The sequence below is a fragment of the Nannospalax galili genome, unplaced genomic scaffold, assembly GCF_000622305.1.
Source record: "Nannospalax galili isolate Female #2095 unplaced genomic scaffold, S.galili_v1.0 scaffold3983, whole genome shotgun sequence".
NCBI classification, from domain to species: Eukaryota; Metazoa; Chordata; class Mammalia; order Rodentia; family Spalacidae; genus Nannospalax; species Nannospalax galili.
In genome coordinates, this window is record NW_008350125.1 from 21,356 (window position 1) to 34,584 (window position 13,229).

The 13,229-nt window shown below is 43.4% G+C and overlaps 1 protein-coding gene across 1 annotated transcript in view; it reads right to left on the bottom strand.

Annotated features, from left to right (window-relative positions):
• Positions 1-2,164: 2,164 nt before the first annotated feature.
• Positions 2,165-13,229, bottom strand: part of LOC103745383 (lamin tail domain-containing protein 1-like) — a 96,466-nt gene continuing 85,401 nt past the window's right edge. The window contains 2 exon segments of the mRNA XM_029570512.1: positions 2,165-3,197; positions 6,418-6,476. Of these exon segments, the coding sequence (XP_029426372.1) occupies positions 3,186-3,197; positions 6,418-6,476 (71 nt within the window). The 3' untranslated portion in view covers positions 2,165-3,185.

The following is a 13,229-nucleotide window of genomic DNA, read 5'->3' on the forward strand; positions in this document are numbered from 1 at the left end:
CTCTGTATGTGACCTTATATCCTTTTAACCATCAGATAAAACTTTTAAAATATATTAACTTAGCTGACTGCCTTCTACCAACTCAACAATGTCACGAGGCAGCATTTGAAACCCCCGCAGAGTTCTCCCTACTGGGCTGTGACCCACCTGCCTGACACCCACCATTTCATTTGGAAAAATGCATTGATTTATCACTGTCTTTTATCCTATGACTATAAAAGTTCATCAGAAGTTCTTCAAGGGGGCTGAAGAGATGGCTCAATGGTTAAAAGCACTGACTGCTCTGTGGAAGACTTGGGTTCGGTTCCCAGCATCCACATGGCAGCTGACAATGGTCTGTAACTCTAGTTTCAGATGATTCAATGCCCTCTTCTGGCCTCCATGGGCCTTGCACAACATGAGTGTGGATGCTGAGAACCAAACCCAGGTCCTCTGTAAGAGCAAGTGCTCTTAACCACTGAGCCATCACTCTAGTCCCTGGAATTTTTTAAAAAGATATTAACCATGAAAAAAAATGGGGTACGGATAGAACACTTGCCTAGCATATGCAAGGCCCTGGGTTTGATTTCTACCACTTCCTGGAAAAGTTATGTTACGTTTATCTCTGACTTCAAAGAAAGTGGATGCTAAGAATATTTGAAAATTTAGGTATTTGAGGTTTTCCTTGTCCTTCAAATACATGCTGGAACTTAATCCCGAAACTCATGTACTGGTGGCACTCGGAGGAAATAAGATCATATGAGGTCATCAGGGTGGCTTTATTAGAAAAGGGAGAAAGACCTGAGCTGACATACACTCTCTCCACCCACTGCAGCCCTCCACCGTGCTTTGATACGACAGGAAGGGGCTCCCTAGATGCCGGATGTGAGGTGACCACCCATTATGAGTAGCTATGACTCCTGACGGGCAGTGTAGACATTAGTAGGTAACTGCTTGGTATAGAATCTAGCAGGAAATGCTAGCAAGGAACCTGATGGGATTTCCCACTCCTGTCTTGTAGACTCTGTTGAGAATGGGTGTGAGGGCTTACAGCTACTGTATACTGGGTACTACTTACAAGGCACCGTGTTAAGCACTTTCATTAACACATTTAAAAAATATATATATTTTTTATGTGTATGAGTGTTTTGCTTGCATGCATGTAAGTGCACCCATGTCGTACAATGCACTTGGAGGCCAGAAGAGGGTGTTTGATTCCCTGGAACTGGAGTTAGGGGTGGTTCTTAGGCACCATGTGGGCACTGGGAACCGAACCTGGGTCCTCTGCAAGAAGAGTCAGTAGTCTCAACCGCTGAGCCATCTCTCCAGTGCCATTATCACTTATTCAGTCTTCACAGTAATGTATTGTTCTAGTTTGCTTTCTGTTGCTGATGATAAACACTGTAACTGAAGGCAAGTTGAGGGAGAAAAGGGTTTATCTGACTTACACGTCCAAGTCATAGTGCGTCACTGAGGGAAGCCAGGGCAGGAGTTCAAACAGGAACCTGGAAACAGGAGCTGAGGCAGAAACCATGGAGGAATACTGCTTACGAACTTGCTTCCCTGGCTTGCTCACCTGCCTTTCTTATACAGTCCAGGCCCTCCTGCTCATGAGTGGAATTGCGCCAAGTGGGTTCGGCCCTCCTACATCATCAATAACTAAGAGATGCCCCCCACATACATGCTCACAGGCCAGTATGATGGAACAAATCCCACATCTTCTCAGTTATGTCTAGGTTTGTGATAAGTTGACAAAAGTTAACTAGGCACAACTGGTTTTGCTTTCGACCAATGAACTTCCCAACTGCTTAGGAAACAAAACACTTTACCTTGTTCCTAAACTGTATCTCCTTTTTAAAGACATGGCTAATATTCCAAGGAATTATCTTTTCTAAAAGAACACACCCCCACCCCCCATTTTTCTTGTTGCTGGCTCTCTCTCCTGCACAAAGTTGGCTGTAACATGCTAGACAGTCTGAACTTCCTAGACTTGGATCTTATTGTCTTGAACATGACCATACACATGACCATACCAGTTTGAAATATGCATCAATTGCTACAGAAATGTGAAAGTGAGATATTTAGAGACTACATGTGTTACACCTGGAATTAGTTGACTCAGGGCATATACACTGCAGTAATAAATTCTAATTGTCAATTTGATTGTATTAAATACCTGGGGAGGTAGTGGAGCACATCTCTGGGTATATCTGTGATGATGTTTCCAGACATGGTTAAATCGGGATGGCTTTGACCTAACAGATGGGTTGTTCCGTGATGGGTTCATGATCAGATGGCATTATTGGGGTGGTGAAATGTGGGAGGTGGGGCTTGTTGGAGAAAGTAGTGGCTGGGTCTGTGCTCATCGGTTTGTCTCACCCTGGCTCTTCCTATTTACCCCTTCTCTCTGTTTCCTGTTTTCTAAGAAGTAAAGAGGCTTCTCCATCACATGCCCATGATATTCTGCTCCACCATGGACTGAGCCACATTATTCTTCCCTTAAGTTGTTTCTATGCAGGTATTTTGTGCAGTGAGATAGAATACACTTGTACAGTCACGGCATTGCACGCTATCTCAGCTGTTGCCAAGGTGAAGGGATGATTCATTGTGTCTCCATTAATTCAACTCTGTAACATGTGCACGTTTGGGTTTCAGCTTCAATGGTGACTTAACGATCTGCAGAGTTCTAGACTCCTAAGCAGCTCAGCTACTCCACGAACGTGCTAACATGGTTTTTGAACACGAAGGTCCAAATGGGTCTGATGTCGCCAGTTTACCAAAAGCACTTCTAAATGCTCTTTCATTCCCCTTGCTGGCCCCTAATCAGCTTTCCCCTGATATATCCCGGACTTAAAGGAACCAGGCAGCACACTTAAAGTGAAACAGAAGACAGCTTTGTTTGCTTATGTGGGGCAGTCCTAATGCCTCCGTGTGTCTCGGGAGGACGGCTCAGCCAGCAAGCCTGTGCTCCAAGCCTCCTCCGTAGCTGAGTGGCTGCAGACGTTTGCCCCGGTGTTTCGTTTTCTTTAGACCATGTAATGTGTTTCACCAGCATGACAAGTCCATCCTGCAAACCTATTCACTCTTCCCAGACGGCTATGACACAGCAAGGGACAAACTGGGCAGCAGAGTTAATCAACTTCGATGGTTGTGGAAAAGATACTGGTGAAATTGCAAATGACTGAAGAACTCTGGAAGCCGACAGGTCACTTTGGGGGCTAAAAGAAAAAGACATTGTTGATGCAGAGATTGAAGGGATATGTCATATAGTATAGCTAGAAAGTGCCATGTCAAAAAGTGTAACCATTACACTTTCAAAACGCTTTTAACAAGGGTTCACAGTAAAGAATATTATGTATTACTCTGTCTGGGGTGTTAGACCCTGACTTCTCATCCATAACAGCTGAGCTTAGGAGAGCTTATCATGAAAAGTTTCTGTCACAGTTCCAAGGATGAAGAACCTATATTTGGACTATCTGGTGTGGGCCCTTTGGAGGATTAAATGTCTCTGCTCACAGCTCAGTTCCTGGAAGGACATTTAACTAGTTTTTTATTAGGACCGCCTAAGCCAGTGTGCCAGAAAACCTACTATGCATCAGAGCTGTTGCTGGTTATGCATTTAATACCCCGAGTTAGTGAATATTTAGTGCAGTCTATAGATTTGGGGCAGCAGCATATGCTTGAGGTCAGAGCTGGGGATAAGTAACACGACCCAGTTCTACCCTTATTTCTGTTTCATCCTCTATCCCAGAATCCCAGGTGTACCCCACAGAGTCTGAGAGCTCCTGGCAGCTGGCTAGCCGCAAATGAGGTCTTCTGGCCTTCCCAGTGCTCTCTCCGCTGACAAGTTCTTCCCTGCAGCATGCTATAACATCACCCACCTACCTGGGCCTCAGTTCCACAAAAAGCGCCCTCACATTCTCAGCCAAGCACCAGAGAGCACCTCAGAGACAGGACTGTGCACACAATGTGTTCAGACTCGGTCGTTACATAGACATGTGAGAGTCCCAGCACGGGAGCTGGACTCCCTTGCGTTTCAATAATCAGCATTCTATAGACTTAGCAGTCTTGGAGGTGAGACCAGGTGCTCTTCCTTATTGTGGCATAGCCTTAGATTCCCAGAGAAATGGACTCCTTTCATGCTGAAAATGTTTCTTCTGTCCTACTTCTAAATGTGGTGATTTTTTTTCCTTCAGAGTGAGACAAAGATGATCTTGGAGCTCAGGTGGCAGGGTGGCAGGGGCGAGCTCTGGTACCAGGCTGAGATTCTGGCCTTCATTCTGCAGTCTAAAAGACTGTCAGTGAGTTACTTAATCTCTCAGAGCTAAAGTTTCCTCAGCTATGAACTGGAGATAAGGGCAATCCTGCCTGCCTTGACTCAACATAGAACATGAAACCCTGAAACACCATCCAAGTATATAGCTTTCAAGTCACCCAGGACGGCTTGTGAATAGCGATAGGAACCAAAGGAGCGATGGGCTCTGGATGACAGCTGACTCAGGAGCTGATTGCAACACATGAAGTCATTCACTGACAGGTAAAAAGGAAGAAATAAAGTTTCCCTCCTGGGAAGGCCTCAGAAATACTGAGGGTACATTTGTAGCCAATACCAAAGACACCACCAGGTGGGGATGGAGATTCTGAGAACTATGAAGGCAATTTCAAAACACAGCAGGTGGGAAAAAAAACAAAACTATCAGTGGTGTGAGAATCCATGCACAACTGAGTAACCATCACAAGCAAAATATCACCTATGGAAGACCAACAAAGCCTGAAAACCTTTACACAAATTAGCTTATTCAGTATTCCATTAAATGACTCAGAACTCTTTTTTCCTTCCTTAAACCTAAACAAGCCACCCACTCCCACCTGGCTTTCATTTGTTATAACTTCCTCTTTCCAACTTGTGTTCTCAGGAGGCTTCTGGCTGCTGAAACCAGAGTGGTTCCCTGCAGAACTGCTGGGATTTCATGCCCCACCCTTGCATCTCACTAGACTGCTGAGACCTAAGGCAAGTGAAGGACACGGAGCCTAGGGCCATCAGAAGTCCAGATCTCTGGAAGCAGGAATGACATCAGCAGAAGCCTAGGCTGGGCTCAGCGGTTCTTTACACTTTAAGTATCATGGGTAATTTAGCTTTGGTGCTGTGGTTAATTGCTGGATTATTTCAGTAACTCACATCTCCAGTGCTGAAGGGAAATAGTTGGAGTAAATCCCTTTGTCCAAATGTCCTACAAGAAGCTCTAGAGAAGAACGCTTCCAACAGGGCACCTGTGGCCATCTTATTTTCCAGGAGGTCATGGTACCCCTGGAGTAAAGGGATTGAGCTGGTAAAAGAGCATGTGCCCTTTAGAAAAAGAAGAGGTGGGGGCTAGAGAGAGAGAGAGCTCAGCAGTTAAGAGCACTGGCTGCTCTTGCAGAGGACCCAGGTTCAGTTCCCAGCACCCACATGGAGGCTAACAACTGTTCATAGCTCCAGTTTCAGGGGATCTGATGCCCTCTTCTGACCTCCTCAGGCATTGCACAACACTCCTAAGGGACATCTTGGGAGGGACAGGCTGGAAGCTACTGGACAGTTCAGTAATCAGAGACAACCTGGAAGGTTGGTCCACAGAAGGGGGGTTGGAGGGATGGGAGAGGATGCCAGGGGTGGGGAGCAGGAAGACTGTTTGCCAGTGCAGGCCAGAACACTAGCTAACAGGGTAGGGTTAGGGTGCAGTAGTTCCAACCTTAAACTCTGGGAGAAAGAGCCAGGGAACACTGTTGCTGGTGTGAACTTAAGAAAGACACTGACCCTGCCTTGACCTTGACCTCAACCTTTAGGGGAAATCACTTAAAAAAAAAAACTGGACCATTGCCTTTGCTGGGATCTCCTTCATAGCTGAGAGTTGGTATCACGGTGAAAAAGATGAAGTAACTTCAAAAGTGACTCACAGTGAGGCGCCACCAAGTCCTTGGGCAACAGATAGTGGAAAATGTACCTCCTGCTCTTCCCTTCGGAATCATTAAAGACACAAGGTTAGAGCTGGCCTGGGGGGCTCAGCCAGAATGAGCTCTCTTATGTAATAAACAATGTGTTGCAGGTACAGATTGCAGAGTTCTGAGTCTGGGCTCCCATGGCGTGCTACTCACCTACCAAGAACAAGATGAAGAGCTGGGGCAAGTGATTGCTTAGGAGAGGATATTACTTGACAGGAAGATAAATATTTGTCTGAAAATTAGGGTCTACAGATAGACATACATGCACAACGCATGACTTTTCTTCTCAAAGCTATCACTGCAGCAGGAGGCTGAGGCAGGAGGACCACCACATGTTTGAGGGCCAGCCTTGGCTACAAAGTGAGACTGTCTCAGAAGAAATTGTTACAGAAAACCAACTACACTTATTTGCTGTGCTCTTTTTCGCGGAGAAAGCAACTCTGCGACATTCCTACTCACTCCACAGGCTGGGTTGACATCCTCCTCCTCTTCTCTTGACTTTTTCTTTTTCTTGGTCTCTGAAAACAAAAGGGCAGGAGTTCAGTTCAGGGCTCTGAGCAGTGACTTTTTACAGAATAAATAACATTCAGAATGAGTTAACAACATCAGGATTTTCTTTAATTTGAAGAAGAAATCTTTGGTTTAGAGGCAGTATGTAACGGTGACTTGAACAAGTAGCTTAAAATCTAATTGAAAAAATATTATTCAGTTATTATTAAGTCCAAGTTTTCAGTGAATCATTCGAAAAGGAAAACTATTTCAAAATATAATAGAAACTGGGGGAGTGTGTGTGTGTGTGTGTGTGTGTGTGTGTGTGCATGTGTGTGCATGCATGTGTTTGTGGTATGAGGGAACAATATCTATGGAAAATGTGTGTGTGTATGTCTTGTGTATGTGTGTGTATGCATGTGTTTGTATGTGCTTGTGTGTACTTCTCTGTGTGTATATATATGTGTATATGTGTATGTGTGCATATATACAATGTTTTAGCAGTAGTAGAGACTGAACATGCTCAGCAGTTTCTCTACCACTGAACTATATCCTGAATCTTTTTACTTTCACAAATTTTTTGAGATAGACCTTACTCTGCTGCCCCTGAACTAGCTTGTAGCCAAGCAGACCTTGTGCTGTGATCCTCCTACCTCCGCCTCTTGAGTTACATAATTATTTTTTGTAGAATAATATGAACTGCTCATAAAAGTCCCCGAATGCTCTCTCCCCCCTACATCTGCCACAATGAGGGAGGGACTGGGACCTGCTGTGTCAGGACGGAGGCATGAGGACATGTATGGACACATGGGGACGCCACCTCACCCACAACCTTAGTGGACTTGTACTGGGGCATGAGGTAGCAACATGTCTGTCTTCACTCTCCGGCATCTGGTTTCAGTGCCATCACAGGTGTTCGTCTCATACAGTGGCAGCATTTACATATAACCCACACGTATTTTCCTGTGTACCACATGCTTTAAACCATGTCTGCAGTACTTACAAAGTCCTAAATACACAGTGAATGCCACATATATGATCATTACACTGTTTTCTCCAGGGAAGACATGTACATCTTCAGTATAGACTCTTTATTTCTGAATATTTTCAGTCTGTGGTTGGTCAAATTTGATGTTGGTTGAATCAGTGGTTATGGAGACTACAGGTGTGGAGGGCTGGCTGTATCTGAATTGGACTGACGGTCACATTGTATGAATCATATAATTTTTACATATGAATCTAGTATAGCAAACAAGAGCGATGCACTGGATGACGCCAAGTACAAATTACTTCTACACCAGGAATGGGATCTTACACTATTCCCGTAAAGTGGAAAACAAGAAAGCAACATATTCAAAATATGGGCTGGGTGTGGCACTGCATGCCTGTAGTCTCAGCACTGGGGAGGCAGAGACAAGAAGAGCTTAATGTGGTTAAGGCCACCTGGGTCTACACAGCAAGTCCCAGATCTACACAGCAAGTTCCAGGCCCACCTGAGCTACAGAGTGAGGCTTAGCCTCAAAAAACCAAAACCATACAAACAACAAAAACGTAGTATTCTAAGTCAATAATGAGTTACTCCAGAAACAAGCAAACAAAAACCAACATATCTAACTTTTTCTACACAAGTTCAGAATTACCAAGTTTTGCCAGTGTTTGATTACAGAGAAACAACACCAGATTTGTTGTGAAGATCTGATAGGCAGGAAGGTCGACAGTGGTGTGGGGTGCGTCTGGTCAGCACAGCCATGAATAGTTTCCTGGATCTAATGAATCAGGATTCTATTTGGCACATCACAGTACAAGCTCCGTGAATGGTAATTTGTGGTTTGGGGACATAAACAGGAGTTTTAGATCTTTTCCTGACACAGGTTAGGCTTAGAAGCAGGAAGAGTGCAGCTCATCACTTCTCATTTGGCATGAAGCAGACCTTGAAACTGTTTGACGTATGTCCTTCCAGACTCGCTTACCTGAGGATGAAGGGTTTGAACTATACCCTGAAAGCCTGTTTCTCAAGAAACAAAGAGCTAGAGATCTGAAAATATTTATAGACCTTATTCATAAGTTCTTGAAATTTAATGGCATTCCTATCAGCAGTAGAGATGTTAGTGCAGGGTGAGATGTTTACGCAGCAGTAGAGATATTACGGAGGGTGATGGCAATTTCTTGGGTAATTTGAAGCTGAGATATTTAACACCTAGTTAATTTCATCTGAATGCTCTGACTTCCTGAAATAGCATTTTTAATTGTGTAAGGAAATGGATCATTAATGACAAATATTTCCACAAATGAGGTTATAGTCTTTCGTAACTAAAGGGTAATTTACAGCACTTGCTGTGTAGTGTTGAAATGTTTGGAGGTAAAAGATCCAGTTATGATGTCACCTAGTTAATTCATTATTAGGACTACCACTTTGGACTGCGTTATTTGGCCAGTACTGGAACATTTTACCTGTAAGGGGAGACTCATAAATGCTGCCCTTGCTGGTGTGCCCTTTTCTTTTAAAAAAGTGCCGTGGAGTTAGTCTGGTATCACAATAAAAATATTGGAAAGCAACAGAGGAGAAACATTTTTGCCCTCAAAGAGAATGTGACACACTCTTCCTTTACACCAATGTTCCTGATTTGAGAACCACTGTTTGCTAACTGAATATGAAGTGTCCTTCAGTGATTATTTCCTATTCCCTCTGACAGTAAGCAGACTTTCTACTCCACAGGAAAGGCTGGGTTTTGTTGTTGTTGTTTAAAATATCCTGTATAAATACTTAGACATTTTTGGGTATATTACTGACTGATACTACTATATGCATTTTTATATGGTTTGTGTGTGCATGTGTGTGTAAGTGTATGTACGTGCATGTGTACGAGCAAGTGTGCTTACCCATGCGTGTGCTTGTGAGGCCAGAGGTTGATGTCAGGTGTCTTTCACAACTGATTCAAGTCAGGGTACCCCACTGAACCTGGAGCTCACTGACTGGCTGGCCAGCTGGTCCCTGTGACTAGCCTGGCCCCACCCTCCAGTGCTCACCATGTTAAGCTTTTTATGTGGTACTGGGGACCCATCCTCAGGTCCTCAGGTTCGCAGAGCAAGCACTTTACCCACTGATCCATCCCCTGATGACTGATACTCTGCGAGTCATAGACATGTGATATCAGACATTCCAATTCTTAAAATGATTAATTTAAACCATGTAAAACAAGCAATCAGCAACAGATACGACAGATGCCGCCTGAATACGTAAGGAAAATTATTATCAAAATTATAGTGGAAGCAGTTTCTTAGGAGAAAACCCCTCGATCCGAAGGCAGACACACCTGATCTAGTGGACTGTACTGAGTGCCAGGTGGGACAGAGTCTAGCTTAAGTAAAGTTCCAGGGGGCTGATCTTGGACTAGACCTTACACTGATGAGCTTTTAGGCATCACATCGCTGCCTTAGGCTTTCCATGCTCTGGTTTCAGTTACTTTCTAACAATCGCCTTTCATTGAGTGGCTTCTGCCACCCTCGGGAACAATAAATGATTATCACCACAATAACATCTACACTGAAGACAGTAGCAGCTACAAAATGCACAATTAAAATGAACCCCACTGAAGAATGTGATATGGATGGTGGATGATGAGGTGGTGCATTAAACAGTGTGCAAGTGAACCACGGCCAACAATGAGCTCTATCAGCTGCTCTTCCTGTTAGTTAATGAGATCAAATACCTGACAAGGAGCAATTTCGGGTGGAAGGGTTTATTTTGGCTCACAGTTTGAGGGGATACAGCCTACAATGGTGGCGAAGGCATGGTGGCAGTGGTGTGAGGTGGCTAGTCACACTGTGCCATTCCTACCTCAGCAGTTAGGAAGTAGAAGCAGACAGGAAGGGAGGCCAGGCTATCAATGTCTCAGGGTCTGCCCCCAGTGGTCCTCCTTCCTCCAGAGGTTCTACATACTTAAGGTTCCACCAACTTTCCAAAATACTGCCACCATCAGGGGACCAAATGTTCAAACGTCTGAGCCTATGAGAGTATTTCACATTGAAATCACACTCTATCTTCACACTAGTCACATTCTATCTTCGCACTAGTCACATTCTATCTTCACACTAGTCACATTCCATCTTCACACTAATCACATTCCATCTTCACACTAGTCACATACTATCTTCAGACTAGTTTTTGCCATTAAGTCGAATTGAAGAAGGGCTGACAAGGTTGCCCATAGGCTTGAAGTTAACCTGGGCAAGAAGCAAGCACTTCGCTAGCCAGGAAGTGGCCCCACTGACCAGTGCAAACACACTTGCTTGTGAGTTGCCTCACCCATCATTCCCAGGATTCCTCAGTGCTGCACTCAGCATCAGGCCTCTGTGCTAAGCAAGCTCCAGGCACACACCACATTCCAGCAAGAATGCCTCTCCTGCCCATTTCACAGTTTCAAATTGTTATTGCTTTTTTAGTTTGACAACAAAAAAGGACAGGAAGGAAGGAAGGAATTCAGCAATGAGCACTGACCGCTGTGCTCTGGCAAGGATGGATAAAGAATCCATAAAAATGCATCCATGGACCAGTATGAATATGCATGACATAAAACTTACTTGTGTAGGAAAAAAATGGTCTTACCAGTAAGATATGTTGAGAACTGATTAGAATATAGTTTGTCTCAGTGATTTCCAGGAATATCTCATGGCAGAAATGGGTAATTGTTGCTATAAAACATTATTCTTTTAAGCTAAAAGTCCAGAGGTCCAGAGAAACCCAGACACGAGGCCACCACGAATAAGACTGGTTTTCCCATCTCTGCTACAGTTAACACAACCATGTGTCAACCAACATTCTGCACAATGGAACATGAACTGACATTCTGAACATGTCGCTCGGGGCTGGAGAGATGGCTCAGTAGGTAAGAGTATGTGCTGCTTTTTCAGGACTTGATTTTGTTTCCATATACCCACATCAGGCAGCCTCACAACCACCTGTAGCTCCAGCTTCAGGATCCAGTGGCCTCTTCTGGCCTCAACAGGCACCTGTGCACATGCTGCATACACGCACACACACGAAAATTTTAAAATCTTAAGAAAAATTTCAAACATACAGAGAATAACAGTGAGTCAAGCAAATATTGTCAAATTAAGTGAATTAAGAAATATCTATGGCATTAATAAGGCAGACCCTTTGAGTAGGTCTGTGAGGGTGTTTCCTGAGAGGGTTCATTGGAACTGGAGCTACAGACGGTTGTTAGCTGCCATGTGGGTGCTGGGAACCAAATCAGGGTCCTCTGTAGGAACAGCCAGTGCTCTTAACCACTGAGCTATCTCTCCAGGCCCTTATTACATATTTCAATGTTTTCCAACAATATGCTTGGTATAAATTAGGCACAGGACATGTAGATGTTTCTTTAAATCACCTTGTTCTTTAGTCTCTAGGCTCCTGAATTGCAGATTTCAGAGGCAGCTACAAGCAAAATAACAATTCTTTCTACCTAAACTTTTTCTTCTGCAGCTCAACAAATGCCTATTTACTCTGGTAGGATAAAGGACATGAGTGAAGAGCCTGTAAGAGCAACTAATACATTTTTGTTTCTGTTTTTCTCTTTGCCAGTTATTGTGTGCTACAGTTAGCCAGTCATTCAACAGCAGATAAATTATAAGACACGGAATAGTGAACAAGCTGTGTAACTTTCCTTTGAAGAATTCTGTTGCACATTCCTTCAAGGAAGTAAGCAGGTGGTTCAGAGATTTCTTTTTCCAGTCATCAACCAATCACGCACAACATGTCTGTTGGTGACCATCTCTGCATCAGAAATCAAAGCAAAGTTCTGACAATTCTGAAGTATATTTATCTTTCTATACTGAGAATTTCATGCATAGAAAAACTTAAGGTTGTATGAGAGAGACCCTAAAGGCACGGGGGCATCTATTTTCTGGGGATTATCATTACAGAACATACGTAGGAAGTGAAATACTTTGTGACTTGCAAAAGCATTACTGAATAATGAAGTTGAGTTGCTATCATAGCAGAAAAATGCTTCAGGAAAGTTGAAACTAAGTTTCTTTTAATTATTAATGATTGAGGATATCATTCACTGGAGAAAACATAAGTTGATGTATATCTTCAGAGTCTCAAATATGAATCATGACGCGCTCCTACTGAAGTGTGTTTGGATGTGAGATATTTTGCCACAGTGTAACTTGTATGACCAGATTTTCATGCCTGATGAAAGAGCAAAACATATTTTTCACCAAGATTCAAGAATTACAATGGGAGGCTGAGGCAGAAGAGTTGCTGTGAGTTCAGTCAGTCTGGGGTACATAGTGAATTTCACTACATTCTGAAATCCTGTATCAAAATAAACACATATACCTCCCCAAACATGAAACCCAAAAGAATTACATATATTATTTCTGGTCATGTAGTTTTTTTTTTTAAATTCACTGATTCAGTAGCAGACATTCTTATCAAGAACTATGTTAGTTACTATGCTAGGGCAACCATAAGGGAATAATTTATAATATGTGCTCTAATAGCCTTTATTATGGCTTAGATGAAGGGTACCCTAAAGGCTTCATGTATTGAAGGCTTAGTTCCCAGTAAAAACAATGTTCAGAGGTGAGATTTTTGGGATGTGAGTGGATCAGGAGGGGTCTGGTCTGTCTTCATTAATGAATGAATCCATTGATGGATTAAAAAATCTGAATACACTATGGGAGATGGTGTGTCGCGAGCCACGACTCTGTCCAGCAGAGCCGAGGAAAAACGACACAGACACCAAGGTGAGGTTCAAGCTTCTGTTTCTCTT